The sequence below is a fragment of the Trichosurus vulpecula genome, chromosome 4 (genome assembly GCF_011100635.1).
Source record: "Trichosurus vulpecula isolate mTriVul1 chromosome 4, mTriVul1.pri, whole genome shotgun sequence".
In the NCBI taxonomy this organism is placed as follows: domain Eukaryota; kingdom Metazoa; phylum Chordata; class Mammalia; order Diprotodontia; family Phalangeridae; genus Trichosurus; species Trichosurus vulpecula.
Window position 1 is genome coordinate 624,413 of NC_050576.1, and position 27,087 is coordinate 651,499.

Here is a 27,087-nt window from a genome sequence, read left to right on the forward strand (position 1 = left end):
ATTCCCTTACAAATAGATAGATGTACGTATGCATGTCTAGAAATAGTTTGGAATGAATATGTGGTAGGCTGCTTTGTGGCTTTTATCCATTTGTCCGATGGTAAAACACTCATCAACGTGCTCTGTTGATTAGAGACTGGACACTTTCTAGTTAGAAATCTCTGGCATTTTCTCTTCATTTGAGGGCCACCTTTCAGTGGAGAGCTGGGGGAATCCAGGGTGGGGATGTTTGGCTATCAAGTGTCCGCTCACTTTGTGTTTCTCTGCAGAACCGATGTACATACGTTGGCTGTGGCGAATCCTACGTCGACCATAGTACTATTCACTCTCAGGTATGTGCACCCCCCTTTACAGATGAATGGGCAGAGACAGAGAAGACCTCACAGCCTGAAAGACTGTGACAGCTCGCTGCCTCCTTACTGGGGTGACCATTCTCTGAGAGATTTCATTTGAGACAGGTTCTGTGCCCAACACCTCTGATCTGCCCCAAGGCCAGAGTGGATTGTTAGCTGTTTACAGAATGGCGGCTTTTGAGGTTAATGTGGTGGGAGTTTGGGGTCAAAGATTAGTCTCAAGGAATTACAGAAGACCTTCGATTGATGCTTTGCTGCCCCCAAAGAGCTTGAGTGATCAGGAAATTCCTGTGAGGCCCCAAAGAAAAACAGCGTTGGCAGGGGGGAGCGGGGGAGCTCCCCGATTTGGATTTCATAGTTTTCTGTTGGCTTTGGCTTCAAGTTTGCAGCAGAAGCTGTTGAGGTAAATGAGATTTTCATAAAACTCCCAAGAGAAGCTTAATTTTTCCCCAGACTTTGGCTAATCTGTGTTGTGTTCCATCTTTACATTGGAACTTTGGCTTTTTTTTTGGTTCATTTTAAAGGAAGCTTATTGTCAGGAGCTCCGAGGGGTAAAGGAGAAGGACCTTGGAGTAGCCCTGGCCCCCCAGACTTGGGCATCAGCTAGTGCCTGGGAAGGGACAGAACCAGGGAGGTCTCTGGAGCCTAGGGTGCAGTATTTCTTCCTGGGGGGCCCTTCAGGTGGCCCCTTCCTGGGCTTAGCACATCATTTCTCCAAGGTTTCAGTACTCTTCTCTGATTCCTGCATCCTTTGGTCCATCTCCATTCCCTATATCAGGGTATCTTAGGGATGCTGAATAGGCCCTTAGTTCCTCCCTCCTTCCCCTCTCCTCCATCGTTTCTAGCCCAGGACTTCCTGATGGGGCCTCCCTCCTAGGCCTCACTGCCTTGGGAATTAGGGCATTGGTGCAGAGATAGGATCGTCCGAATCCCCTGCAGTTCAGGACTCCCGAGCCCCAGCGACTCACTAGCCCTGCCTACTGTCTGGTCACTAAACCCCACGTGTGGCCATTCTGCCCCCACATGATTCAAGGCTTCTCTGCTCCTGTTCCTGCTCGATCAGAAGGCGCTGGATGCATAGTTTGTGCCAGGCTCCCTGCAGAGTTCCAGGGGTAGGAGGAAAGAGCAAGACCAGGCCCTGCTCTCCAGCAGTTTGCCTTCTCAAGGGTGTCTCTGTGTACACTGTCCAGGAAGGCCCTCGTTCCTGGGTGTCCTGCAGAAGGCACCGTCTGTGCAGAGCTCTCTGACACAAGCCAGAGACACGTGGGGTGGGAGGTGAGGGGGACGGCATTCCTGGCTGCACAGAGACAGATGTGATAGGCTAGTATTTGCATGGCTGGCTGAAGCATGGCGTATGTGTGTTATGTGTGTTTGTGCGTGTGTGTGTGTGCGCGCATGTGCGCACATGTGTATGTGGGGGCAGGCTGTGCAGAGACGGGCATGGGGAGGGATGTGCATGAGGAACAGGAACGGCGGATAGGCCATGCTGGCTGGCGCATGGCATGTGTGTATATGGGGGGCAGGCTGCGCAGAGACAGGCATGGGGAGGGATGTGCATGAGGAACAGCAAATAGGCCCTGCTGACTGGAGCACTGTGTGTGTGTGTGTGTGTGTGTGTGTGTGTGTGTATGTGGTTCACATGTGTATGTGGGGGCAGACTGTGCAGGGGTAGGTGTGGGGAGGGATGTGTATGAGGAATGGCGGATAGGCCCTGCTGCCTGGAGCATGGTGTGTGTGTGTGTGTGTGTGTGTGTGCGCGTGCGTGCACGCGTGTGCGCACATGTGTATGTGGGGGCAGGCTGTACAGGGGCAGGTGTGGGGAGGGACGTGCATGAGGAATGGCAGATAGGCTATGCTGGCTGGAGTGTGGTGTGTGTGTGTGCGTGCACGCATGTGCGCACACGTGTATGTGGGGGCAGGCTGTGCAGGGGCAGGTGTAAGGAGGGACGTGCATGAGGAGCAGCAGAGAGTGTATGCTGGCTGGAGCATGGTGTGTGCATGTGTGTGTGCGCACACGCACACATGTATGTGGGGGCAGACTGTAGAGACAGGCGTGGGGAGGAACATGCATGAGAAACAGCAGACAGGCCTGTTGGCTAAAGCGTGGTGTGTGTGTGTGTGTGTGTGTGTGTGCATGTGCACACATGTGAGTAGGGCCTAGCAGAGAAATGTGTCTGATCCCTAGGGGATCAATGGCTGAGCTTGGCATCACCAAGTCCCGAGTTCAGCCGTGGGATTCTGGAAGGTGGCATCAGCTTCTCTGTAAAGAGGGGCTGGTGACCGCCACTCTCCTCTCCGTGGGTGTTGGGATAGGAATGGGAAAGGCTACTATCTAGAGCGCTCTTAGCGCTCACTGCTGATTACCTTGGAGGCCTTAGCGGGAGATAGGCTCAGACCTGTCCTTTAGGAAAAGCCCTTTGGAGGCAGAAGAGCCGGAGAGCCCGCTCTGCACCAGGCCCTGCCCAAAGCTTGTTTGGCAGATACCTCCTTCCATGCTCAGGACAACCCTGCTAGGTGGGGCCTGCAGTTGTCCCCTTTTTACAGTCTTCCTGAGGCAGGCACAGAAGTGACCCACCCAGGGTCACCCAGGTAGTCAATCTGAGGTTGGGTTTGAACTCAGGTCTTGCTGAGTCTAGCCTTGCCCTTTATCCACTGAGCCACCTGAAGAGGAAAGGGCTGATGTCTGCCTGCTCCTGGTTGGCTTAGCCTTTCTGTCCCTGTCTATACCACATAGTGACCCCACTTGCCCTCCCCTTTATTTGCCTCAGTTTCCCTCTGTCTGCTCAAACTTCCTCTGGCAGCCCTGCCCCTGGCAGTGTCTCCGTAGGAACCCCCTCCATGCTTTGGGGTCCTCAGGCCAGTCCTAGGTCGAGGAGGCTGCAGGGAGAGCTCAACTCTCTGGCCTTTTGTCTCCCCCTGTTTCAACAATTTGGTTAGCAGCTGTTGTTGGGGTGAAAGACTAACACAAGCCCAACAACAAGAGTGCTGCCAAAGCACAGGTTCTTTGGATCTGCTTTACTAAGGAAAGCAATGTTAAGGATTTGACAGTCTCACTTTAATCCAGCATACAAATACCATTCACTTCGTTCCAGGGAAAAGGCAGCACCCTGAACTTCAGAGTAAATACAAACAAATTACAAACATTGACAGACAGACCAAATACAATTCATAGTTACCAACATCTAAGTTCAGCCTGGGAGCTCATAGCTGGCCCAGAGTCACACGCGCCACCACTGCTGTGGGTAAGAGCTCCAAAAAAGAGAAAGCCAACCCCTGGTTTTATATCTTTTTCAGGTTCCAGGGTGAGTCACACATGCGATTCACCCACATGACCTGAAATCATCACAAAGAGGCAACTTAAACCCACGTGATCTAAAAGCCTCTGATGTCCCAAACATGCCACTCAAACCCATGTAAACTAGGCCTTCCCCTGAGGCAAGGAGGTCACCAAGGACTCCCAATCTAATCAAGGAAAGAAAGGCCAAACTCTTCAAGGGCACTTGGTTGAAATGAGTGCTAAGAGCCCATTTTGATTGCCAGTACACCCCCAGATGCTCCCTGATGCCCCCAGTTACCCCTGGTGACTCATCTGGAGGTTTGGTCCATCCTGTGAGGCCTAGAAGGGGTTTTAGGATGAGGATGGGCCACTGGAGGCGGGGGTCTGACACTTTGTGGTCCCTAATTGGCGTTTCTGCCCTGAATTCCTCAGGAGACGAAGCACTATCTCACCGTGAACCTCACCACCCTGCGAGTTTGGTGTTATGCCTGCACCAAAGAAGTCTTCCCTCAGAGGAAGTTCGGGTCACCCACTTACCTGCCACAGACGAGGCTGCCGCCCACAGCCCTGGAAAACGGTGTCCAGGTGGGCCCAAGAATAGTCCTCGTAGGTGTGGTCACTTAGAGAGGGAACATGGAAGGTGATGGCGGGGCACCACTCTGCAGCCATGGGAAGGTATATGCGTCCTCTGCTGTGCCAAGGGGCTGTGCCCAGCTCGAGAGTGTGGAGGCCTGGGTCACTGTTGTGTGCAGACAGTGCCACTGTGTGGTGGTGGCGCATGTGTGCCAGCCTATCTTCCTTTAACTTCAGGGAACGTGACCTTTTTCTGCAAATGAAACTGAATGTGAGACAAGTCGCGGGAGGTAACCAAGCATTTATTTAGTGCCTGGCGCTGGACTAAGGGCTGGCTGAGCCCATCCTGGCCCTTGAGGTGCTTATGTGCTAATAAGACGCTATAAAAGAGCATTTGGCTTTCCCCACAGTCTTCACCTCCATGTCTGGCTCAGGAGTCAGTGTGCACCATTTTCTGGGGAGCTGTGATCAGGTCTCCTGTTTGATATGCTAGGAAGCTTTTTGGAGTGACCTCAGGGTCACACTTGGCATGCATTTTCACTTAAACCTCACACCCTCTCTGTGAGGCGACTACTTCAGATAGGGAAACTAAGGCCCAGAGTGACTGGACCAGGGCGCCACAATGAGTCAGAATGCATGGGGGCTGAATCGGAACTTAGGTCTCCCCTGGCCCAGTACTTGTCCAAAGTATCACCGACTGCTGAAATCCTGCTCTTGTGCCCCGGACCTGGCCTTGGGCCGGGAGCCCCCTCCTGGAGAGTGGGACCTGCTTCTGTGTGCTCCACAGATGCTTGTTGAAGTGCCTGGATGGGAGGACTGCCCAAGCAGGGTTCTTGTGGCTTTGGGGGGCTCTGCTGAGCATGAAGGTGCTCCATATGTATTACTGTGGCATACAGCAAGGCCTGGCCATGGTCATGGGGTCTCACAGCATTAAGGGTCAGGTTCTCCATTGGGTGGGGCCCACTGCCTCATCTGAATGACCTCAGGGGCCCCTTCCCCTCCCTTTGTTCTAAGACAGTCCCTGGGGGTTTTGCCCCTGTCTCACTGGGGCGTCTTCCTACTGTGATCAGATTTGCACCTCAGGGGTCTGTGGATTCATTAGTGTGACCCCTCTGTCCACTGGTGTCTGCCCCAACTACTCTGGGACTTAGCAGGTAGTCTCTGGGAGTTGCCGTGGCCAGAGCCAAGCTGGCAGAGACCCTCTGTGACCTTCGGCAGCTGCCATACACGGCCCATCCCCTTTGACCTCGTTCCCATTGGGTTGAGGCTTCAGGAGCTTCCTCTGTGCTGTTGTCGCATCAGATGAGACCCTTCAGGAATATTGGGGGCCCCTGCTGGGCTTGAGGTGTGCGGTCTCTGCGTGGCTGCTGACATCAGGTTAGATCTGACATGTGTCTCTTCTTGGTTTTCTTGGGGCAAGGACTTTAAGGTACCTCACCCGACCCTTAAGACTCCTCTGGCTGCGGTCTTTGATGATCTGGACAGGGACGTGGACGAAGAGGATGAGCTGAAGGCAAGAGGTAATTCAGGGGGCTCCATTGCCATTTTTCTCCTGTCTCTTAGGGAGTTCTGACCATCTTTGAAAGGGAAAAGAGCCACTCACAGTTCTGTGGTGGGACAGCTGAGCAGCACTGTGCTCATGACTGGGTGGGAGGGGCCTGACCAGGGAGAAGCAGCGCTGTTGGCTTCTCCTGCATCATGTGACTGCCACATGGCCCATGCCAGAAAGGTCAAACATAGAACCAGATGGACATGCCATTTGGGAAATAGCAAATAAAAATATGCTAGTACCTAGGTGATGTTAGTATGTGGCCCCATTTCCTTTGACTGTGACTCCACTGGCCCACAGAATAGATTCCTGCTCTTTGGTTTGCTGACTGCTGTAGCCGTCTGCACAGATCCACTTGAGCAAAACTTTAGTGATTCCTTCCACCCTAGGACTGCACAAAGAACCACTGAAAGGCCCTTAGGCAATGAGACAGGCTTGCCACTGGAGGCCTATGGAGCTGAGGTTCCTCCAAGAGAGCCCAGGGCTGGGAAGTGGGGAGACTTCAGGGACCGGCATGGCCTAGAAGATCTCAGATCCTGACATATTAGGTGCTGAGGCTCTGAAATCCTGGACACTCTGTCTGCAGCCTTGGAGGAGGGCCCTGAAGATTCTGAAGCTCTAGAGAGCTGATCCTCTGTCCATGTGCAAAGCAGGGGGACAAAACCTGACCCTGGCAAAAAGTTCCAATTTGGGATCAAACAGGATGCCGAGCAGTATATAAAATGATTATAGATCTTGAGAGGCTTTGACTGACTCCATAACATCTGCCAACAGAAATTCAGAGGAAAAAATGGGTCTCTTCCTGAGAGAATCCCCAAAAGACAAAGTTCAGGAACGTCAAGGCCAAGATCATGAGTTACTGTGTCAAAGAACAAATACCACAACAGATATCCAGAAAGAAGTTTGAGTACAAAGTAGCTGCAGTCAGAATCACACAAGACTTGGCAGTTTGTACCTGCTATGAGAGGAGATCTTGGAATACAATTTCCAAAAGGATGGATTTACTGCTAAGCATAATTCATCTTGCCAGCAGGGGGAAATAGTTTTTTAATGGAATAGAGGACTTTTAAACATTTTTGATGAAAACACTGGAGCTAAGTAAAGATTTTAAAATGCAAACACTAGAGAAAAAAACAAACCTGGAAAGGAAAATTTGTTTGAGCAGTTAGAATGGGTTGTAGAATGATGACTTCCTAGCTTTCTAGTGGAGGAGACAAGTGTCCTTCAAGAACCTTAATGTCTTCTGAGGACCTAGGGCTGGGCTGGTTCTGTTCTGAGGGTTTGAAGAAGGAGAGGAGAAGGGATGGTAAAAGGAGATGGTGATGGCAGAGTTCACAAACATGGAGGAAGAGATGGGGTGAGTGGGCATCTCATGAAGTTCACTCTGATCCAGAACAGACAAAGGAGGAGTGAAGAAGGATGTGCACATCTTTGGTCTAGAAATAGATCAGACAGGGTTAGCGGAGTGTCATGGAGAAGGGAGGGAAAGAGGGAGGAAGGTGCCATGGGCAAAGCAGTCTTTCTGATGCTTATGGCGGAGATTGAAAGGAAGAGAAAGAATGGGCTGGAATACAAAGGTCTCCAGATCTGTGGTGGTCTCTGCGTGAATGGGGTAAAAGACTCCCCAGAAATAACTGAAGATGTGAGAATATCCTGGGTCATGTGGCCTGAAGCGGATGAAGTGAGGGGATGCTTGATGCAGTATTGGCAACTCTGTAGACAAAGGACTCCCAAACGCAGAAGAATTCCACCAAGGAATTGGCCAGTTGTTCCCATGTCCTGTCAGAGGAGGGCGATGCGGGGCACAGGAGGGGACCTAGCCTCTTCGCTAAGCATGTACCTCCGAGAGAGGAGAGGAATGGGCATGAGAAGGAGCCTATGGAGGCAGAAACCAGGGTGTTTCAAGGGCTGGGTTGGTTACTTTGTGTCTGCTCTCTGTGTCCCCATGTGACGTAAGAGGCTTCCCTGCCACAATGTAGCAGTGTAGCCACTGGGGCAGGGCTAGGCATTTGACTTGGGCCTTGCATGAACTCTCTGAGGCCACTGCCAACCATTCTGTCACTCAGGAGATGTGAGAGAGACTGGGTTTGTGCCCTTGGGCCCGTGGATGCAGCCACCCGGGTCTCTTCACTGCCAGGCTCCTTGTGGATGTGGCTGCCCATGTCCTCACAGACATGGCTGCCTGAGCTCCTTGTGGATGCTGCTCCCTGAGATCCTTGTGGATGTGGCTCCCTGTGCTACTTGCTTACGTGGCTTTCATTGGTCACTTCTGGTCTCCTCCAGTCTCCTGTTCTCTGCAGTGTTTTTGGTTGTGTTTTCTTTAACTTCCTCATACCGTTGCTTGTGGTGCTTCACTTGGTCTGTAAATTTACTTGTTTTCCCCAAACGCAGTTGAAGAGCTCTTTCAGGAGCGTCCATGAGGAGGACAATGGCCAGAGAGCCCAGGTGTGTCTGGAGCACACTGGGCATTGACTGGGGGAGGGACCTCAAGGCTTCAGCTTCAGTTCACTCACAACTGATAGTTTTTGTAATTTCTTCCTGTTCACCTTGTCCAAATACCCTGAACTCCTGAGAACCACCAGGCATTCTGGGTTTGGCAGACAGCAGTGAGTAGATGGAGTGCTGCTAGGCCTGGTATCAGGAAGGCCTGAGTTCAAATCCTGCTGCACACCTTGCCTCCATTTCCTCATCTGTATGTAAAAGGAGGGGCTTGGATTTGACGGTGTCTTGAGTCTTTCATTTTTAGTCTCTCCTTTTCAGTCCAAGGGTCATTTTCCTTGGTAGGAAAACAGGCCCAGTAGACACGGAGCTGTAGCTCTTCTCCTCTGCCCATTGTGCTCCCCTAGACTGTCCTCACCAGCCCAGCTCCTGCACCTCGTGGTGTCTTTCCCACACACCCCCTCTCTCCTGGCTGACATCCCCCACAGAGCCTTGGCTTGTGGGCCCCTCTCTCCAGGGGTGACCAGCTCCCTGGCAGGGTCTCCCGCCTCCTTGCACCCATCTCTCAGATCCAGAGAATTTCTCTGTGTCTTCAGGGTTGGAGCCACTAGTGAGCTCCTCTGAGGCCTCATCATCACCACACCGGGCTTGGTGACCTCTCTCCAGCTCGGCATTCAGGTGCTCTCTGATAGTTCATCTCAGTTCCCACACGGTGTCCCCAGCTGCGCCCCAGTTTCTTCCTCTGCTTTCTCTGACCTCTTAGAAGTGTACCTCCCCCCACCTTCGTTCTTTCCTCGAGGCCTGTTGTCCCCCCTTTTCCAGAGCCCTCTTGTGGTGCTCCTTAATCTGCTTACTCTGTGGCACTGGCCCCGTGCTCTCAGAGAGTGGCTTGGGAGGCTGCCTCGGCTTACCCGGCCAGTGCAGAGGAGAGAGAGGACATTGCCCAGGTGTTCCTGGCTCTCTCTCTCTCCACCTGGCCAGGTTCTCCTATTCTTTGCCTTCTCTTGGGGAAGCCAGGCATGCTAAAAATGGGTCAGGCTGCTGGATTTGAGGAGGAGAGAAAGGGCAGGTGGTAGAGAGGGCCAAGTCCCAAGGGAGAGCATGGTCTGGAGAAAGCTTGGCTCTGACCGTGCCGAATTGGACCCAGGGAGAGAGAGCTTTGGAGCTCTGGTGTCCAGCTCCGATAGAAATGGGGGCTGCTCAGGTGGATGTGAGGGTCCCTGTGGAATGTTACTGTCCTCCATTCAGTCTTTGACCTACCTCGCAGTGATGTCTTCATCTGGTTTGGGCCACACTGCAGAGAGTTGGGGGCTGGAGCTCAGCCTGTGGCTGGGGAGGCCCATTTCGGGGGCACCCAGAACAGAGCCGTGAAGGACACTCAGCTGCTGTTGAGGAAGAAGAGGGAGACCTGGCCTTCTAGCCTTGCATAGCGTGGCAGGGCTTACAAAGCGCTTGTGACCACCCTGGGCTGTGGCTGCTACTGTTCTCCTCATCTAGACCGAGGCAGGCACAGGTCAAAAAGGTCGTGTGTCTGAAGCTGAGGGAGGGGAGGCCGTCCAGCCTGTGGGGCTGTAGAGGACAGATGGACAGACCATTGGCTTTGGTGACCATGTCAGCAGAGGAGGGGGAAAGAACTCCGTCTTGCACTGGCTTGAGGACAAGGGGGTAGAGACAGCAGGTGTAGATGAGCAGGGGAGGAGGAGGGGGACAGAAGAGACTCAGGAAGGCTTGGGGGGCTGCTGGCTGCTGGGGTGCATTAGCACGTGTTTTGTGGAGAGAATCCAGGTGGAGAAAGAGGGTATGATGACTGCCAGGCTGAGGTGGGGCTGCAGGGTCCTGTCCAGCTCAGTTCCCTTGGCTGCTCCTGTCACCCTGACTCTGGTAGGCAGTCCCCGCCTGCCCAAGTCTGATGGAACATCCTTGATGCCCCAGTGCTTTTTGAATCTGAGAGGTTTCTTTTCTTTTTTTTTTTTTGACAGGTCTCACGGGTCTGAAAAACATTGGCAACACTTGCTATATGAATGCCGCTTTGCAGGCTCTTTCTAATTGGTGAGTGGAGAGCACATGGCTGGGCCTCCCACATCCCATCCATGATAGCAAACCTGTGTGGGGAAAGGAGGCTCCTCGAGGGGCTCAGGTGGGAAGAGACCCCTGTGTCAGGGCTGCTGGGTTGTGAGCCTGGACCACGGGCGGGCCCTTAGGCGGCTCCGTGGAGATGTTGTGTCATCCCCATCATGCTGTAGCTCTGGCTTGGAGGGAAGCCTGTCCATCCTCACTTGCCCAGTGGAGTAAGAGAGACTATCTTCTGCCATCTGGTGTTTCCAAGTGTTTTCAGGCCTGGCCTACACCTTATCACGAGCTAGAGAATAACCAGGGAATGACCCCAAACCTTACCCCACCCCCCCACCTTTCTGCCATTGGGTCCCATGTGATCAGCATCTGCTTTGGCACCACCTTTGTCCTTGAGGAGCCGGGGCGGGGGGAGTCTTCACTTTTGGGGTGTCCTGGATCCCCTCTCTCAATGCTGACAATGAAGGAAGCCCAGTAGATGAAGTGCCGTCATCAGAGGAGTAAAAATCAAGCTGTTGGAGCCCAGATGAAGAACTTGGGGTGAGAAAAAGGTCATGGAGGTGGCAGCAATGGCTGCGCCCTTTCCCAGGTCTATGAGAGATGGCCTGGCACCCTCATGCCTGGTCAGCAGCTTTCACTCCTTGGGGCCATCTCCTGGGGAGCTGCCTCCCTTACGCCCCCCACTCACTTCTCTCTGCCTGGGGGGATCCCCTCTTGGGTCAGGTCTCGCTCCTGGCCTTCTCTCTCAGGTTGAAGGTCAAGCTCCCTCTCCTTGGATTGGCCAGCCCCAGAATAGGGGCCCAGCTCTCCCCTTCCACACCCCCTTCCTCCTCCCTGCTCCCTCCCACTACCATCCTCCTGGGCTAAACTGCTGGTCTCCCCTCTCCAGTAGGGCCAGTGTGTAAGGTAACTGAGACCCTTGGGCATCCAGCAGGGCCCCTGGCATGCATATATATACACACACTCAGACACACACACACTCAGACACACACATTCAGACACTCATATGCTCAGACACATATACAGGCACTTACACATCCTCACACTAGAACACACACACACACACACTTGGATACACATACATTCACATACCAACAGACACACACATACATACTGATTCACACTCACACATTCACACACACCCACTCAGACACTCATTCACTGTCATACACACACACTCATTCACATACAAACACACACTCACCCAGACCCACACTCACATGCACACACACTCACTTGCCTTGCCTGTGGCAGGCAAGAGCCCCACTCGGCACCCCCTTTTCTCTTCTGGACCGAGTCGTTTCGGGAATATGGGGGGAAGTCTGCAGAGGAGTGTGCATCATTGATGTCCTTACCTTCTCCCCCAGACTCAGCATTTTTCCAGGCACATCGCGAATCGAGCTGTTGCTGCCTCCGCAGCGTCCCTCCCATGGGACTTCTTTTCTCTGCTCCCATGGTCCAAGTTCAGGCCCCATAGTGATGGGCCCTGTTCAGTCTTCCCCATCCCATGTCCACACAGCTGCCAAAGTCTGCTCAGTAAATTCTGGCTGCTTTTGACTCCAGGATCAAGTGGGATTTCAGCATAAAGGAGCTGCCTTTTTTACTTCTGGTTTTAAATCTGTCAGTTTCACAGCATTAAATAATCATTACAGACCTTTCATTGTTTGGGTTTTTGTGTCCTTAGGGCTCAGCACTCAGTAGGTGCTTAATATATACTTGCTGATTGATAGCACCATGTGTCTGAGTGTCTGCACATTGCCTGCAGTATCATGAGGGGCTTTAAAAGTCTGGAGACCCCTGGTTTTGGGGCAGCAGCACCTTTGGCACCATAGCTTTATTCTCATAGGAGATCCCTTGTAGACACCTTTGGCTTGAACTCGGACAGCATAGCTTTCTGTTGGTCAGTCTGTATGCCTTCTGGGGGCCGGCTGGACGCTGGAGTGGTGCTGGCTGGCCCAGCTGGATGCCAGGACAGGGCTGGCAGGCCTGGCTGGACACCAGAGCAGCACCAGCAGCCCTGGACCCTCCTGGTGCTGGCAGGCCCAGCTGGATGCCGGATCAGCACCGGCAGCCCTGGACACCTGTTTTTAATTTCACTCTAAAAAGTTGAGAGCACTGACATACCATGGTTTACATCGAACTTCAGCCATGTTATGCCATACGGCCTCTTGTTTGGAACCTTGATGGGAGAAATACCTGTTTTCAGAACCTTCCATGCATTAAGCTCCCATTTATCTGTCTCATCCAAATAGAATGTAACGTCCTTTGAAGAAAGAGATTCTTGCTTATTTTAGCATCGTCTCTATGACTGAGCTAAGTCTAATTTGCTAAATGAGATCTTAACTTGTTTTTTTGAATGAAGACACTCTGTCTCCTTTAGTGTTCACTTCTCTCCGCTTTGTTTTCTTTTATGGTAGCCCACCATTGACCCAGTTCTTTCTGGACTGTGGAGGCCTGGCCCGGACGGAGAAGAAGCCTGCTATCTGTAAGAGCTATCTCAAGCTAATGACAGAACTGTGGCACAGAAGCAGGTATGTGCTCGGTGGCTGCGTCAACTTGATCAGGTTAAGTGTGCGAGATCTGTGTCAGGCTGAATCCTTAACCATAGGAGGTTATGCGGAGGGTGACCCATTCTTGTGGTCACTGTGACTGTTGGGGGAGGTAACCTGCACTCATGGTCAGTGTGACCTTTGCAGGGGGGTGTAACTCGCACTTGTGGTCAGTGCGACCTTTGCGGGGGGGTGTAACTCGCACTTGTGGTCAGTGCGACCTTTGCAGGGGCTCAAGCCACACTCATGGTCAGTGTGACCTTTGGGGGGGGTGTAAGTTGTGTTTGTGGTCAGAGTGACCTTTGGGGGCAGGTATAACTTGCACTCGTGGTCCATGTGACCTGTGGGGAAGGGGGTATAAGTCACACTCGTGGTCAGTGTGGTCGTCGGGGGCGATGGTAGCTGTACCAAACATTGAGTTTCCTACGTCTGATTTCTCTGCTGCTTGACATTGAGCCGAATGTCTCCTAAGGGCCACTGGAGGCTCGTACTGCCACCTCGTCTAGGCTGAGGAGATGGCCTTCTGGCTTCCTGGAGTGTAGGCCTCATGGGGCTGTCTTGGGGCAAGGCAGCAGTGTGGTTGGTAACCAAAGGAAGGCTGGCTTGGAGCACAAACACCTTTCCTCCACTCTGCCAGTCCCTGATTCGCTGGGCCCATGTCGTCATCCAGAGGGATCTGGGTCTGGTCCCGGCTCACAATGGGCCCCTGCGTGTGGGGCAGTGGGAGTACAGACTTGGAGGTGATTTAAAGCTCTTGGTTGGAGCGGGTTGCTTATCTCTCTGGCCTAAGTCTCTTCCTCTGTAAAGTTTCAGCCCCTTTGCCCTTTCTCCCTCCAGTTCTATGGTCCCTGAGTTCCCCAGAGATGCAGTATGGCAGCATTCAGTAAATGGGCTGGAAGCACCGCGGATTCCTCAGTTCTACCCAGGCATGGCTTCTCCTTTAACTCTTGTGTGTGATTAACCTGTGTGATTTTTGCAGAGTTGGTGGTTAAATTTTTGTCTGTCAATTACAGAAAAGCCTTTGGTGGCCTTGTGGGTGTCTCCATGGGAGGCACTTCCTTACAGCGGGACCTGGAGGTGAGCACACGTCCCATCTAGGCCTCAGTGATAAGCCGTCCATGTGGCAGCCAGCTGCGCGGTGGTGTCTCACGTACTTGGCCTGAGGACAACGTACTATTGCCTGAACTTGAATCGGGCCAGGAGAGCCCGTGTGACCTCAGGGCTCCATCTGCACCAGTGCCAGAGGGTGGTGTGCCAAAGGACAGCCTTTGTCTGGATGCTCCTGTTTGTAAGGGACATTGCTTGCATTACCCACGGTCATTCCAAAGAGAATCAGTCGATGGGCTCAGAGCAGCCCGTGACAAGCAAGGCCATCAGTGCGTGAACCAAGCTGGAGGCAGGAGGGCTGGGTGCCAGGAGCCAAGTCTTGGCAGGAGCCAAGACTGCTCGACAGCTGTCCGTGGTCTCCCGATGGTCCATATGGCTGTTGGTCATAGAACAGGTGTAAGGGTTCCAATCCTGCTTGAGCCAAGAGGCAGCAGAATGATGTGGTGTTGGGGATCAGACCCGGCTGTGCTGTTAATCTTGGCCATCAAGGCTGTGTGGGCCTGAAAGCTGGCGAAGTGGGATGGGGAGGCAGGAAGGGAAGGAGAGCAGATGGACCTCGTTCTGTCGACAGATATCAGAGACCAGAGATGGCGCATCTCCTGCAGGATTTACAGGAAGCCAGGGATTATCCAGGAGCAGAGGGGTGGCTGGATCACAGACTGGACTGGGAAGAGGCTCCTTCGCTCATGGAAAGCTGAGGTCTTCAAAGGAGGAGTTCCCAAGCTCTTTCAATTGTCATCCCCTTGGCTTTGAGTAGACCTGTCCCATGCCCTCAGTTCCCATGAGAGCAAATGCACATAAGACACATTCCTCATAAAGAGAACTTGACTGAGTCCACAAAACTTGATTGAGTCCACAACATTTTCAGCATAAAGATGTTAAAAGAGTATAGTGTGGTCAGACAAATGAGGGAGGCCCTGGTTTTGTTGCATGGCAGCCTGCACATTTTATTCTCAGTATAGTTTTTGAGACAGGTGGACACACCTGGAGAAGGCCTCGGGAGTGGGCTGAGCTGATGAATGAATTACATTGCTCACACATACTCCCTTCTCTGGAAGATGGTCCTGCTCCCTCTGGGCAAACGCACCTCAGGCTCAGGGCTGGACTCCTGGTTTGAAAAACTGATCTCCTGATCCTTGATAATATGCACTGTCTCAGATTTTTGTTTGCTAATGAGCCAGAGGGCTTTATCTGAAGAGAGGCTTTAAGGACATACTTTGGCTTCCCAAGCCAAATGCTTTAAAGACATAGATCTTTGAGGCACCAATTCTGTTATTCTTCATTCCTTTTCACATGGATTCAGAAACATCAAAGGGCCTTGTAGACTGAGGGCCCCTTTGAGTATGGCTTGTTAGGAACAGAAGAGGGGCTTATCTGGGGGTCTGCCCTCTGGTAAGGAGCCTTTTTGTTGAGAAAAGAGGATGGTGGGAGACATAATGAATTTCACATCCTCACCATGGAGCTGTTGAGGGTCAGTCCCCTTGTCTGATAGACCGTTGTAACAACAATGCTGCTTGCAGCTGTTGCTGAGGTGTAAGACCCAACAAGAGCTGCCAGCACAGGTTCCTTGATCTGCTTTTCTAAGGAAAGCAATTTTGAGGGGTTACAATCTCACCTTAATCAAGCATACATATATCTTTCACTTAGTTCAGGGGGAAGGGCCAGCACCCTGAACTTCAGAGCAAATACAAAGAAATTACAAGAATACATTATATAAACAGAGCAAATAAACACTAATCAGCAGATAGGCTTCTAGCTGTCTGTCCAAGCAATAGATAGTTACCAGAGAAGCACCAACATCTGGGTTTTTTCAAAGCTGGGGGCAGGATCTTAACAATGGCTGCCCAGAGTTGTCAAATCACACGACACTCTTCCAGTGAGTGAAAGCCCCAAGCAAAATGCTAACCTCTGAGTTTATATACCCTGTTCAGGGTCAAAGGCGGGGGGGTCACAATCATGCAGCTCAAAACCATGTGATGCTTCTTCAGGCATCATAGCCATGTGACTCAAACCTATGTGAACAAGGCTTTCTTGTTTCTTAAGCAGGTCATCAAAGACTCCTGGATTTAATCAAAGAAACAAAGGCACTTGATTACTTCAGTGCTCCAAAAGGGAAAATAGTAAGAAAGTCCCACCTTAATTACCAATACAGTTGTCATGGTATTGAAGCCAAAAATAATGAAGCCATGATCTTGCTCAAGGGAGAGACTTTGGAATCAGAATGATTGGACCGTGGGCCCCAAGGAACAAACACACACACACCTGGGAGGAGCTGGAATTTTGTCAGGCGCATACGCCATCAGGAGAACCTCCTAACTCAGGGCAAACCATGTCAAAAATGATTCCTCTGTGTTGGAGAAGATGTTGGAAAATTGGGACACTAATGCATTGTTGGTGGAGCGGTGAACTGATCCAGCCATTCTGGAGATGAATTTAGAACTGTGCCAAAGGACAACCAAATTGTGCATACCGTTTGATCCAGCAATACCACTGTTAGGTATGCATCCCAAAGAGATCGTAGAAATGGGGAAAGGACCCACATGCATAAAAATATTTATAGCATCTCTTTTTGTGGTGGCCAAGAACTGGAAATTGAGGGGATGCCCATCAATTGGGGAATGGCTAAACAAGTTATGGTCTATGAATGTAATGGAATACTGTTGTGCTATAAGAAATGATGAACAGGTGGCCTTCAGAAAAACCTGGAGAGACTTATTGGAACCGATGCTGAGTGAGGGGAGCAGAGCCAGGAGAACACTGTACACAATAAACAGCAACACTGTGTGATGATCAACTTTGATAGACTTAGTTCTCCTCAGCAATATGATGATCTGAGACAACTCCAAAAGACTCACGATGGAAAATGCTGTCCACATCCACAGAAAGAACCATGGAGTCTGACTGTAGAGCGAAGCAGACTATTTTCACTTTTTATTTTTTGGTTTTTCCCTTTTGGTCTTTCTTATTTCTCAACATGACTAATGTGGAATTATATTTAACGTGGCTGTACATGTGTAGCCTATATCAGATAGAATCCCATCTTGGGGAGGGGGGAGAATTTGGAACTGTAAATCGTATAAAAAAATGAAAATTGATAGTATATAGTTTTTAGATTTTTTATTTTTAGTTTACAACATTTAGTTTCCAAATTTTCTTCCCGTCTCCCCCCTCCCCCCACAAGATGGCATGCAATCCGATATGTTCTACATTTTTCTTTGCATCACACATATTTACACTATAGTCAAGTTGTAAAGAAGAATTAATGACTAATGGAATGAATCATGAGAAAGAAGAAACAAAAAAAGAGCGAATAGTTTGCCTCAATCTGCATTCAGACTCCATAGTTCTTTCTCTGGATGTAGATAGCTCTTTCCATCATGAGTTCTTTGGAGCTGTCTTTGAACTTTCTGTTGGTGAGAAGAGCCAAGTGTATCAAGGTTAGTCATCACAGAAGCAATGTGTCTCTGGTTGTGTACAATGTTCTCCTGGCTGTGCTCCCCTCACTCAGCATCAGATCATGTAGGTCTTTCCAGGTTATTATGAAGTCCCTGTCATCCCCATTTCTTATGCCACAGTAGTATTCCATTACATTCATATACCATAACTTGTTCAGCCATTTCCCCAATTGGTGGGCACCGCCTTGATTTCCAATTCTTTGCTACCACAAAAAAAGCTACTGTAAATATTTTTGTACATGTGGGTCCCTTTCCCACTTGCGTGATCTTTTTGGGATACAACCTTAGAAGTGATATTGCTGGGTCAAAGGGTATGCCCTTTGGGCATAGTTGCAAATTGCTCTCCAGAATGGCTGGATCTGTTCACAACTTCACCAACAATGTAACAGTGTTCCAATTTTCCCACATCCTCTCCAGCATTTATCACTTTCCTGTTTTGTCATATTAGCCAATCTGACAGGAGAGATGTGGTATCTAAGAGTTGTTTTGATTTGCATTTCTCTAATCAATAGTGGTTTAGAGCATTTTTTTTCATATGCCTATAGATATCTTTTAATTTCTTCCTCTGAAAATGCCTGTTCATATCCTTTGATCACTTCTCAATTGCAGAATGACTTGTATTCCTGTAAATTTGGCTCAGTTCCCTATATATTTTAGAAATCAGGCCTTTATCAGAAACACTGGTTGTAAAGATTTTGTCCCAATTTTCTGCTTCCCTCCTAATCTTTGTTGCATTGGCTTTGTTTATACAAAAACTTTTCAATTTAACATAATCAAAATTATCCATTTTGCATTTTGTAAGGCTCTCTACGTCTTGTTGGGTCATGAATTCTTCCATTTCTCATAAATCAGACAGGTAAACTATTCCTGTTCTCCCCAATTGCTTATAGTATCAGCCCTTATTCCTAAATCAGGAACCCATTTTGACTTTATTTTGGTATATGGTATAAGATATTGGTCTATGCCCAGTTTCTGCCCTACCATTTTTCAATTTTCCCAGCAGTTTTTATGAAATAGTGAATTTTTAGCCAAGAAGCTAGATTCTTTGGGTGTATCAAAGAGTAGATTGCTATAGTTGTTGACGATTGTGTCTTGTGTACCTATCACATTCCACTGATCCACCACTCTGTTTCTTAGCCAGTACCAGGTAGTTTTGATGACTGCTGCTTGGTAGTACAGTTTAATATCTGGTATGGCTAGGCCACCTGCCCTAGCATTTCTTTTCATTAATTTCCTAGATATTCTAGACTTCTTGTTCTTCCAGATGAATTTTGTTATTATTTTATCCAGCTCTGTAAAATAATTTTTTGGTAGTTTGATTGGTATGGCACTGAATAGATAAATTAATTTAGGTAAAATTGTCATTTTTATTATATTAGCTTGGCCTTACCATGAGGAACTAATGTTTTTCCATTTATTTAGACCTGACTTAATTTGTGTGAAAAGTGTTTCATAGTTATGTTCATATAGGCCCTGGGTTTGTCTTGGCAAATAGACTCCCAAATATTTTATAGTGTCTACAGTAACTTTGAATGGAATTCCTCTTTCTATCTCTTGCTGTTGGGTTTTGTTAGTAATGTATAGGAATGTCGAGGATTTATGTGGGTTTATTTTATATCCTGCAAATTTGCTAAAGTTGTTTATTATTTCAAGTAGTTTTTTACTTGATTCTCTAGGATTCTCTACGTGAATCATCATATCATCTGCAAAAAGTGATAATTTAGTTTCTTCTTTGTCTATTCTAATTCCTTCAATTTCTCTTTCTTGTCTTATTGCTACAGCTAACATTTCTAGTACCAAGTTGAATAGTAGGGGTGATAATGGACATCCTTGTTTCACCCGTGATCTTATTGGAAATGCATCTAGCTTATTCCCATTACAAATAATGCTTGTTGATGGTTTCAGATAGATGCTATTTATAATTTTAAGGAAGGCTTCATTTATTCCTATGCTGTCTAGTGTTTTTAATAGGAATGGCTGTTGTATTTTGTCAAAAGTTTTGTCTTCATCTATTGAGATGATCATATGGTTTCTGCTAGTTCTGTTGTTGATGTGATCAATTATGCTGATAGTTTTTCTAATACTGAACCAGTCTTGCATTCCTGGAATAAATCCTACCTGGTCATAGCGTATTATTCTTGTGATAAGTTGCTGCAATCTTTTTGCTAATATTTTATTTCAAATTTTTGCATCAATATTCATTAGGGAAATTTTCTTTCCCTGTTTTGACTCTTCCTGGCTTAGGTATTAGTACCATATTTGTGTCATAAAAAAGAATTTGGTAGGACTCTTTCTTCACCTATTTTCCCACAAAGTATAGGAATTAATTGTTCTTGAAATGTTTGATAAAATTCACATGTAAAAACCATCTGGCCCTGGAGATTTTTTCCTAGGGAGTTCATTGATGGCTTGCTCAATTTCTTTTTCTGAGATGGGGTTATTTAGGAAATTTACTTCCACTTCTGTTAACCTGGGCAACTTATATTTTTGTAGATATTCATCCATTTCCCTGAAGTTGTCAAATTTATGGGCATACAATTGGGCAAAATAATTTCTAATTATTGTTTTAATTTCCTCTTCGTTGGAGGTGAATTCACCCTTTTCATTTTTGATACTGGTAATTTGATTTTCTTCTTTCTTTTTTTTAATCAAATTGACCAAAGGTTTATCAATTTTATTGGTTTTTTCATAAAACCAGCTCTTTGTTTTATTTATTAATTCAATAGTTTTCTTAACTTCAGTTTTATTAATCTCTCCTTTGATTTTCAGTATCTCTAATTTGGTATTTAATTGGGGATTTTCAGTTTGTTCTTTTTCTAGCTTTTTCGATTGCATGCCCAATTCATTGATCTCCTTTTTCTCTATTTTATTCATGTAAGCATTTAGAGATATAAAACTTCCCCTAAGAAAGAACTGCTTTTGCTGCATCCCATAAGTTTTGGTATGTTGTCTCATTATTGTCATTCTCTTGAATGAAGTTATTAATTGTTTCTATGATTTGTTCTTTGGCCCACTCATTCTAGATTGTTTAGTTTCCAATTAATTTTTAGTTTCTTTCCATGGTCCTTTATTACAAATAATTTTTATTGCATTATGATCTGAGAAGGATGCATTGACTATTTCTGCCTTTCTGCACTGGATTGTGAGGTTTTCATGCCCTGGTATGTTGTCAGTTTTTGAGTATGTGCCATGTACTGCTGAGAAAAAAGTGTGTGTATATAAATAAATATATATATATATGTATATATACATATATATATGTATATATATGTATATATAAAATGTATATAAATCAGTGTAATCCTATGTAAGAATGTAAATTGATAGTATGTTTTTTAAGAAAGATTCCTCTATGATGAAAATAGAAAGTGCTCCAGACACCAGGTCTGCAGTGATTTCAGAAGGGAATGTGGCTGTCATTTCTTTCTCCAAGGCCTGAGCAGGCCTACAGACTGTCCGACTCCCAGGGCAGAAGGGTAGGCTCCCATCCACTCTTCTTCTAGAGAAAGCCGATTTTAAAGTCTTTGTAAAAGCAAACCTGCTTCCTGCTGGCACCAGTCATGAGCAGAGCTTGAAGCTTAACGTCCATGGGACCTGGGATGTGATGGAGGGCGGCTGCCCCAAGACAGCACTCTGCAGCTATAGATAGTGGCCACCTTGCCCTGAGAGTAGTCCTGGCCACTTGTCCTTGGGTTATATGCATCAGCCACGGACCTGAAAAGGGTATCCCTTTTGGCACTTTGACACATTTCACTCAAGGGCAGGAAATAGGGTTCCATTCGCATCTTGCTACTCAAAAATGGGTATTCTTATTTTTTTTTCCAGTGGTCTGAGGAAAAAGAGAAGGCTCAGGGAGCAAGACTGTTTTTCTTTGCCCTGTGGCCCAGTGATTTAGAAAACCACAAATTAACATTCTCTGTGGTGTTTGTAGGGGGTCCTCCTGGACTTTTAGCATGGAGACAGCAGGTTCTAGGGGGCTCCAACACAAAACAAATGTCTTGGTTGTTGGGTGGCCTGGCGGGCTTCTGTGTCTATGTCTAGGGAGGTGGGGAGCGGGTTGGTGAGAGGCTGGAGTTAGGCCTGGGTGTCCTTTTAAAGGCAGCAGAGGAGGGCTGTCACTCCCCAGTGACCTCTGTTTGTCCTGACCTCCGGTTTTATGTAAGAAGAGATATTCCTCCTTCATCCAAGACCCATCTGGTGGCCTTCTCGACCTTAGGAAGAAGACAGAATTCAGGTTGTGGGGGCTCTTTGTTTTCCACGCTGAGGGTCAGTGTTGGGCGTGTCCCTGGAGCATCTGCATGTGTTGGTTTTTTTTTTTAACCTTCCCATTTTACAAGTGACTAAGATAGAAATGGCAAATCTGATATTCCCATTTCTGAATGTTTCCTTTCCCTCCCCAGGCCAGGATCTGTTGTTCCGACTAATTTGTTTCAAGGAATTAAAACTGTCAACCCAGCATTTCGAGGTTATTCCCAACAGGTAAGTTGGTCCTCACTGAATTTTATGTGGTAGTAGAAGCAGCTTGGACTGATTTCCTTATAGAAAGTCATAGTTGGCAGTATTCTCGTGGGAAAAGCATGTGAACAATGAGTCTCTGCAGTTTGTCCTTTGGTTTTCAACGTCGCTGAAACAATCCTTTGGGTTTACTGAGGTTTGGATCTGGGGTATTATGTATACAAAGTGGTCCTAAAGCAGAAACAGCTTCCAAGTGGATGGCACTTAGTAGGCAGCTTGATGTCCTTCCCCAAGTCAGTAAGCATCAGAAGACAGGGTAGTAGGAGCATGAAGGCCTCATAAGACCCCAGGACTGGGCATGGAGCCAACCTAAGGGGAGTTTTCTTGACTTCATAAGACATTTCTCAGCCTATCAGTTTTTCTACTGAGGTGTACAATCCCACCTTCCTCTGTTGTTCTAGAAGTGACCTCTCCTCTCCTTGGAAAAATAGGGCAGAAATATACATGATAACCTGTACACACCCATGTGTGTTCAGAGATCTTCCAGATGCACTGAGGGACATCTGCTTTGTCTCCAGTATTATGAAATTCTGATTTTATTTATCGCTGAAGTGGTGGTCTCAGTCAACATTTATTAAGCACCTACTGTGTGCCAGGCACTGTGGGGTTGGAGCATGGCCATTCCTTGAGCAGGGATCTTACATCAGGCACTGCTGAATGAGGTTGGCTCGAGGAGCGCCTGGTACTCCAGGGCAGCCAGAGCTGACTTAGCCATCAGGAGCCCTAATTGCCTTCCAGGCCATCATGAGGAACAAGAGAGGGGCTTTGTGGGAGTCCACGTTTGACCTTAGTGCTTAAAGACTGTGCCACAGTGTCAGAGATTTTAGAGCAGGGCCCACAGAAGCTGGTGCTGCTGCTGAGCATTTACAGGAACTGTGAGGTTTACTCAGTGGGTCCTCACCCCAGCCTGGGGTGGGAAGGCCACTAGGGTTATCACCCACATTTTATAGATGAGGAAACAAATGGCAACTTAAAGTAACTTAGAGGTAGTAAGTGGGAAAGCTCAGTCCCCTGAACCCTGACACTGCACCTCTCTACTAGGCTGTGTCTCTCCCTGTCCAGGATGCCCAGGAATTCCTCCGATGTCTAATGGACCTGCTTCATGAGGAACTCAAAGAGCAGGTCATGGAGACTGAGGATGGGGCTCCTCCCGGGCCGGGTGAAGAGAGCCTGGAGGAGGAGAAGAGCCCATCAGAGATGGACTTTCAGTCTTGTGAGTCATGTGGGAGCAGCGACAAAGCTGAGAATGAGATGGGCTCCCGAGGTCTGATGGAAGACCACATGGAGACGGCCATGTTAATCCAGGAGGATGAGAACAACCCCAGTCCTGGGACGGTGAAAGAGAAAGTTCTGTGTAACAAGGCGAGCCCCAAGGGTCCTGAGGATGAGTTAGAGAAAGATGTAGACACTTTGTCAGAGATGGCGGACATTTTAAACAGCCAGGAAACCGTCAAAGTGCAGATACACAGCCGGCTTTCAGGTGAGCACTGGCACCCATCCCTGGGACTGGAAGGGATGAAGGGAGTGGCGTGGTGACTGGGTGGCTGGAGCAGGAAGTGTTGCAAGGCCAGCATGGTACATTGATGGCTTTTACTGCGCGGTAACATTTCAGAGATGTAATTTGGGGAGGGGTGGAATGTTCAGTGGGAACCATCATGGGCTTAAAAGAATTTTGGACCCATGTGTCCCTGGGGGCAGTGATCCTGTGAGCCCTGGGCTCTGGATTTGCCTGCCCATCTGCATCCTTGTGCTGACCGAGGCCCTTGGACAGACCCTGGAGAAGGTATTATCCTTGCCCTCTGTCTGGATCTAGGCTCAGTGACTCCTCTTAGAGCAGTTTGGAGCAGGGACTGGGCTTCTGTGGGTCAGCCCATGGCCCCCATGGGCGCCCTTCACCAAAAGGGCAAGGCAGGTTGCCATGAGGCCTCGCTAGGTGTGGTGTGCCGCTGTGCCCCCTGAGCCTCTGGCCCCTTCAGGTGCTGTTGCCTGCTAGGCTCAGCTCCCTGGGCCCAGCACAAGCCCACAGTATATGGCCTCTTAGTGACCCATGCTTTACAACACACATGATTTCATCCAGGAACGGGCCTGGACACCACATAGATGGCAGGTGCTCAGCCCTGGGGGATGATGGTTCCTGGAGCCATCCTCAGAGCCTTTTCTGCCTGGCTCCTTCCCCCCCAACTTCTTCCTTCTTCCCTCCCCCCCATCACATCTCTCTTGCCTCCAGGAGTCAGGACATATCTGGCCCATGGCCCAGCGAGGCACTGATGGGTCAGGCTTGTCTTGAGCCCTCTTACAGTGACCTCTAAAAGGTTTGCCTGAGCTTGAGAGGAGAGTGCTTTTTGAGAGGCTTTGTCATGCTTTCCTCCTTGTTATTTTGTGGTTCTTCCCTGGACCAACCACTGAAGTCTTTCCTCCTTTTCTGAATATTTGCCAATTTGCTTCTAACACAAACACTTGCTGTTTCCAGAGCATGCACCTGAGAATCACTCAAATGACCATGTCCCATCCAGTGAAGGAGGCAATCCGCGTTTGTCTGCCAGCCCTCCCAGATCGAGCTCCCTGTGGCCAGGCACAGTCTCTGGCCATAAAAGAGGTAAACATGTATCAGCCAAGTCACCACATTCAAGGTCTACAGAAATGCTGGCTCTTAACATGGCACACCGGCAACTAGGGGGAGCCACAGGGCACAGAGCTCTGGGCCTGGAGTCAGGAGACCTCATTCGCTTATACTCCTTCTGCCTCAGTGCCCTTATCTCTAAAATGGGTCAGTGTGAGCACCCTGTAAGATCATGTTTGTCTGGGGCCTGGCATGTGCTAAGTGCTGAATAGACGCACATTCCCTTCTGCCTCCCTCAACTCAGTGGCTGTCTGGTCCAGCCCTGTCAGAGCCTGCACGGAGGCGACCTGGACACAGAGAGCTTAGTGAAGGGAGGTGTCTTAGGCATCCTGCTGGTTCACAAGGGCACCCTACAAATGCATCTTGTTAGATCCTCAGGGCCACCCTTTTACGCCCACTTGGCAGGTGGGGAAATTGAGGCAGGCAGCTCACACGGGCCTTGCCCAAGGTCTCACAGCTAGTGAGTGTGCAGTGGTGCCCCCTTGTGACCGAGTTGGTGACAGAGCTGGGAAGAGAGCCCGTGTCTCTCAAGTCTTTGGGGGGCGCTGTTTGTCGCCTCCCCTTGTGGATGGCTCCTCTGTGTGCCCACGGCTGTAATTCAGCCTTTTCCCTAAAGGGAGGCTCGTGGTGTGAGGAGGATTGTGTGCAAGGTGCTGACATGGATGGTCACCACTGCGCTCTGCCCCCCAGCCCTGCCGGCCTCGTCTCCCAAGAGGAAAAAGCAGCAGAAGAGATACCGGAGCGTCATTTCAGACATCTTTGATGGGACCATTGTGAGCTCTGTGCAGTGTCTAACTTGTGACCGGGTGAGTGCTGTGGGGGGCCCCTCCTGCCGTCTGGGAACTCGGGGCTGGTGCTGTCATGGGGGGTGGGGCTCGAGCCTGGTGGGGGCTGCCCCCACACACACACTCCACAGACCTCTGGGGGAGATGCCCCATAGGGCAGGCTTCCTCCTGTTCCTCTAAAGGAGTTTGGGTTTAGCTCTGTAGAGAGGGATGCTCACTGTGTGTCACTGACAGTACCAGTTGCTACATTTAAGTCAGACATTCATATTTTAATGGATAATTTATGAATTTGAAAGTTCCCTGAGCCAAGGCGGATAGTGATTAATGCCCTTGAAAGTGGATTCATTTTTACACTTGGCTTAAGTCTTTAAAAATTATCCAATCTAAAGATAACAGCTGACATTTATCTAGTGCCTACTGTGTACTGCACCAAGCCATGCAATTATTATCTCATTTGAGCCTCACAACAACCCTAGGGAGGAGGAGCTATTACTATCCCCATTTTACAGATAAGGAAACTGATGCAGGCAGCAATTAAATGGCTTGACCAGGGTCACAAAGCTGGTGAATGTCTGAGCCTGGATTTGAACTCAGGTCTTGCTGACTCTGGGCCCAGTGGTCTTTGCACTGTTGTACCACCTTATTTTTAAAGACCAGGTACCTGAGGCCCCAGGAGGTTGTTGGTGTCTTTCCCATGGTCCCATAGAGAATGAGGGGAGAGCTAAGGTTGAGCTCAGGTCTTCCAAGTTTGGTACATTTTTCATAGGGTGCCCCAGCATAGCCAGGGACATTTCTCATCCGTCCAGTAGGCCCAGGGGCCTTTTCCTGTCCTCCATATTGTTGACTCCTGTGAGTGCTTAACTGGTCACTCAGTAACATCAGGAAATGGAAGAGGAGTCAGATACATGTACAGAATGGCCCAAGTTTCTCAGCTCCAGGTGTGAGCCCCCAGGAAACCTAGTGAGGAAATCCCTCTTATTTTTATAGGAAAACCTTCCCTCCAGAGAAGAAGTGCAATGAATTCTCCTCTGACCAGAGAGAGTGATACTGAATGGATTAACCCAACAGTGTGTCCAGTAGGGAACACTCAGAAGACTAAGAGACATAAGAATTTAACATGAAAAGATGGGCTTAAAGTTACTATTCTTTCACAGACTCCAGGAATTATGACGTTTTCATAACATTAGTCAAAGTACAAGCCCAATTAGAAAGTGCCGAGGCTTGTTTGTGGGATTATATTGTGCTCAAAGGGACCACTAACGATGAGGGGGAGGGTATGTGTGTATGTCTGTGTCCATGTGCCTCCATGCACACCCATGCGTGTGTGTGCTCATGTATGGTTTGTGTGTGTGTGCATGCATGCACCCTGGGGCATAGCAACTAAATTTTAAAAATAAATGTTAACCTAATGGCAATGAAATTTAAGCAGAAAAATGGTAGTAAGAGTCTCTATAACTAACCTGATTCAAGTAGAATGGGGAAAAATCCTTGATTTTTCAGCCCTAGAGATTGTTCAGGCAAATTCCAAACCAATTCCAATGTGGAATTATGTAGGCTTCTTTCAAAAACAAAGATGGCATTCTGTCCATCTCTCTTTGGAAACCAGGTAAGGATAAGTAGAGAAAGAGAACTGTGGCCAGTTCAGGGAACAGCGTGATGGAGAAGTATTATGTAAGAGGGCAGCAGATGAGAAAAGTGTTTAAGATAGATACAGAAGGATTGTTTAGGATTAGGGAAAGTAACGTGACAAGTCGTTTCTTAGCAGCATGTGTTATCTCAGTTACCGAAGCCCCCA

General features: G+C 48.7%; 1 protein-coding gene across 5 annotated transcripts in view; it reads left to right on the plus strand.

Moving 5' to 3' along the window:
* The window catches only part of USP33 (ubiquitin specific peptidase 33), a 65,102-nt gene that overhangs the window by 18,962 nt on the left and 19,053 nt on the right, over positions 1-27,087 (plus strand). For 3 of the 5 annotated variants that reach the window (XM_036755138.1, XM_036755141.1, XM_036755139.1), the window contains exons 4-12: positions 270-332; positions 4,063-4,215; positions 5,624-5,723; positions 10,171-10,240; positions 12,679-12,792; positions 21,773-21,851; positions 22,929-23,367; positions 24,358-24,483; positions 25,198-25,313. In XM_036755138.1, coding sequence (XP_036611033.1) covers positions 270-332; positions 4,063-4,215; positions 5,624-5,723; positions 10,171-10,240; positions 12,679-12,792; positions 21,773-21,851; positions 22,929-23,367; positions 24,358-24,483; positions 25,198-25,313 — 1,260 coding nt within the window. The remainder of the gene's footprint in view (positions 1-269; positions 333-4,062; positions 4,216-5,623; positions 5,724-10,170; positions 10,241-12,678; positions 12,793-21,772; positions 21,852-22,928; positions 23,368-24,357; positions 24,484-25,197; positions 25,314-27,087) is intronic. The other 2 variants (XM_036755142.1, XM_036755140.1) reach the window with 1 other exon arrangement.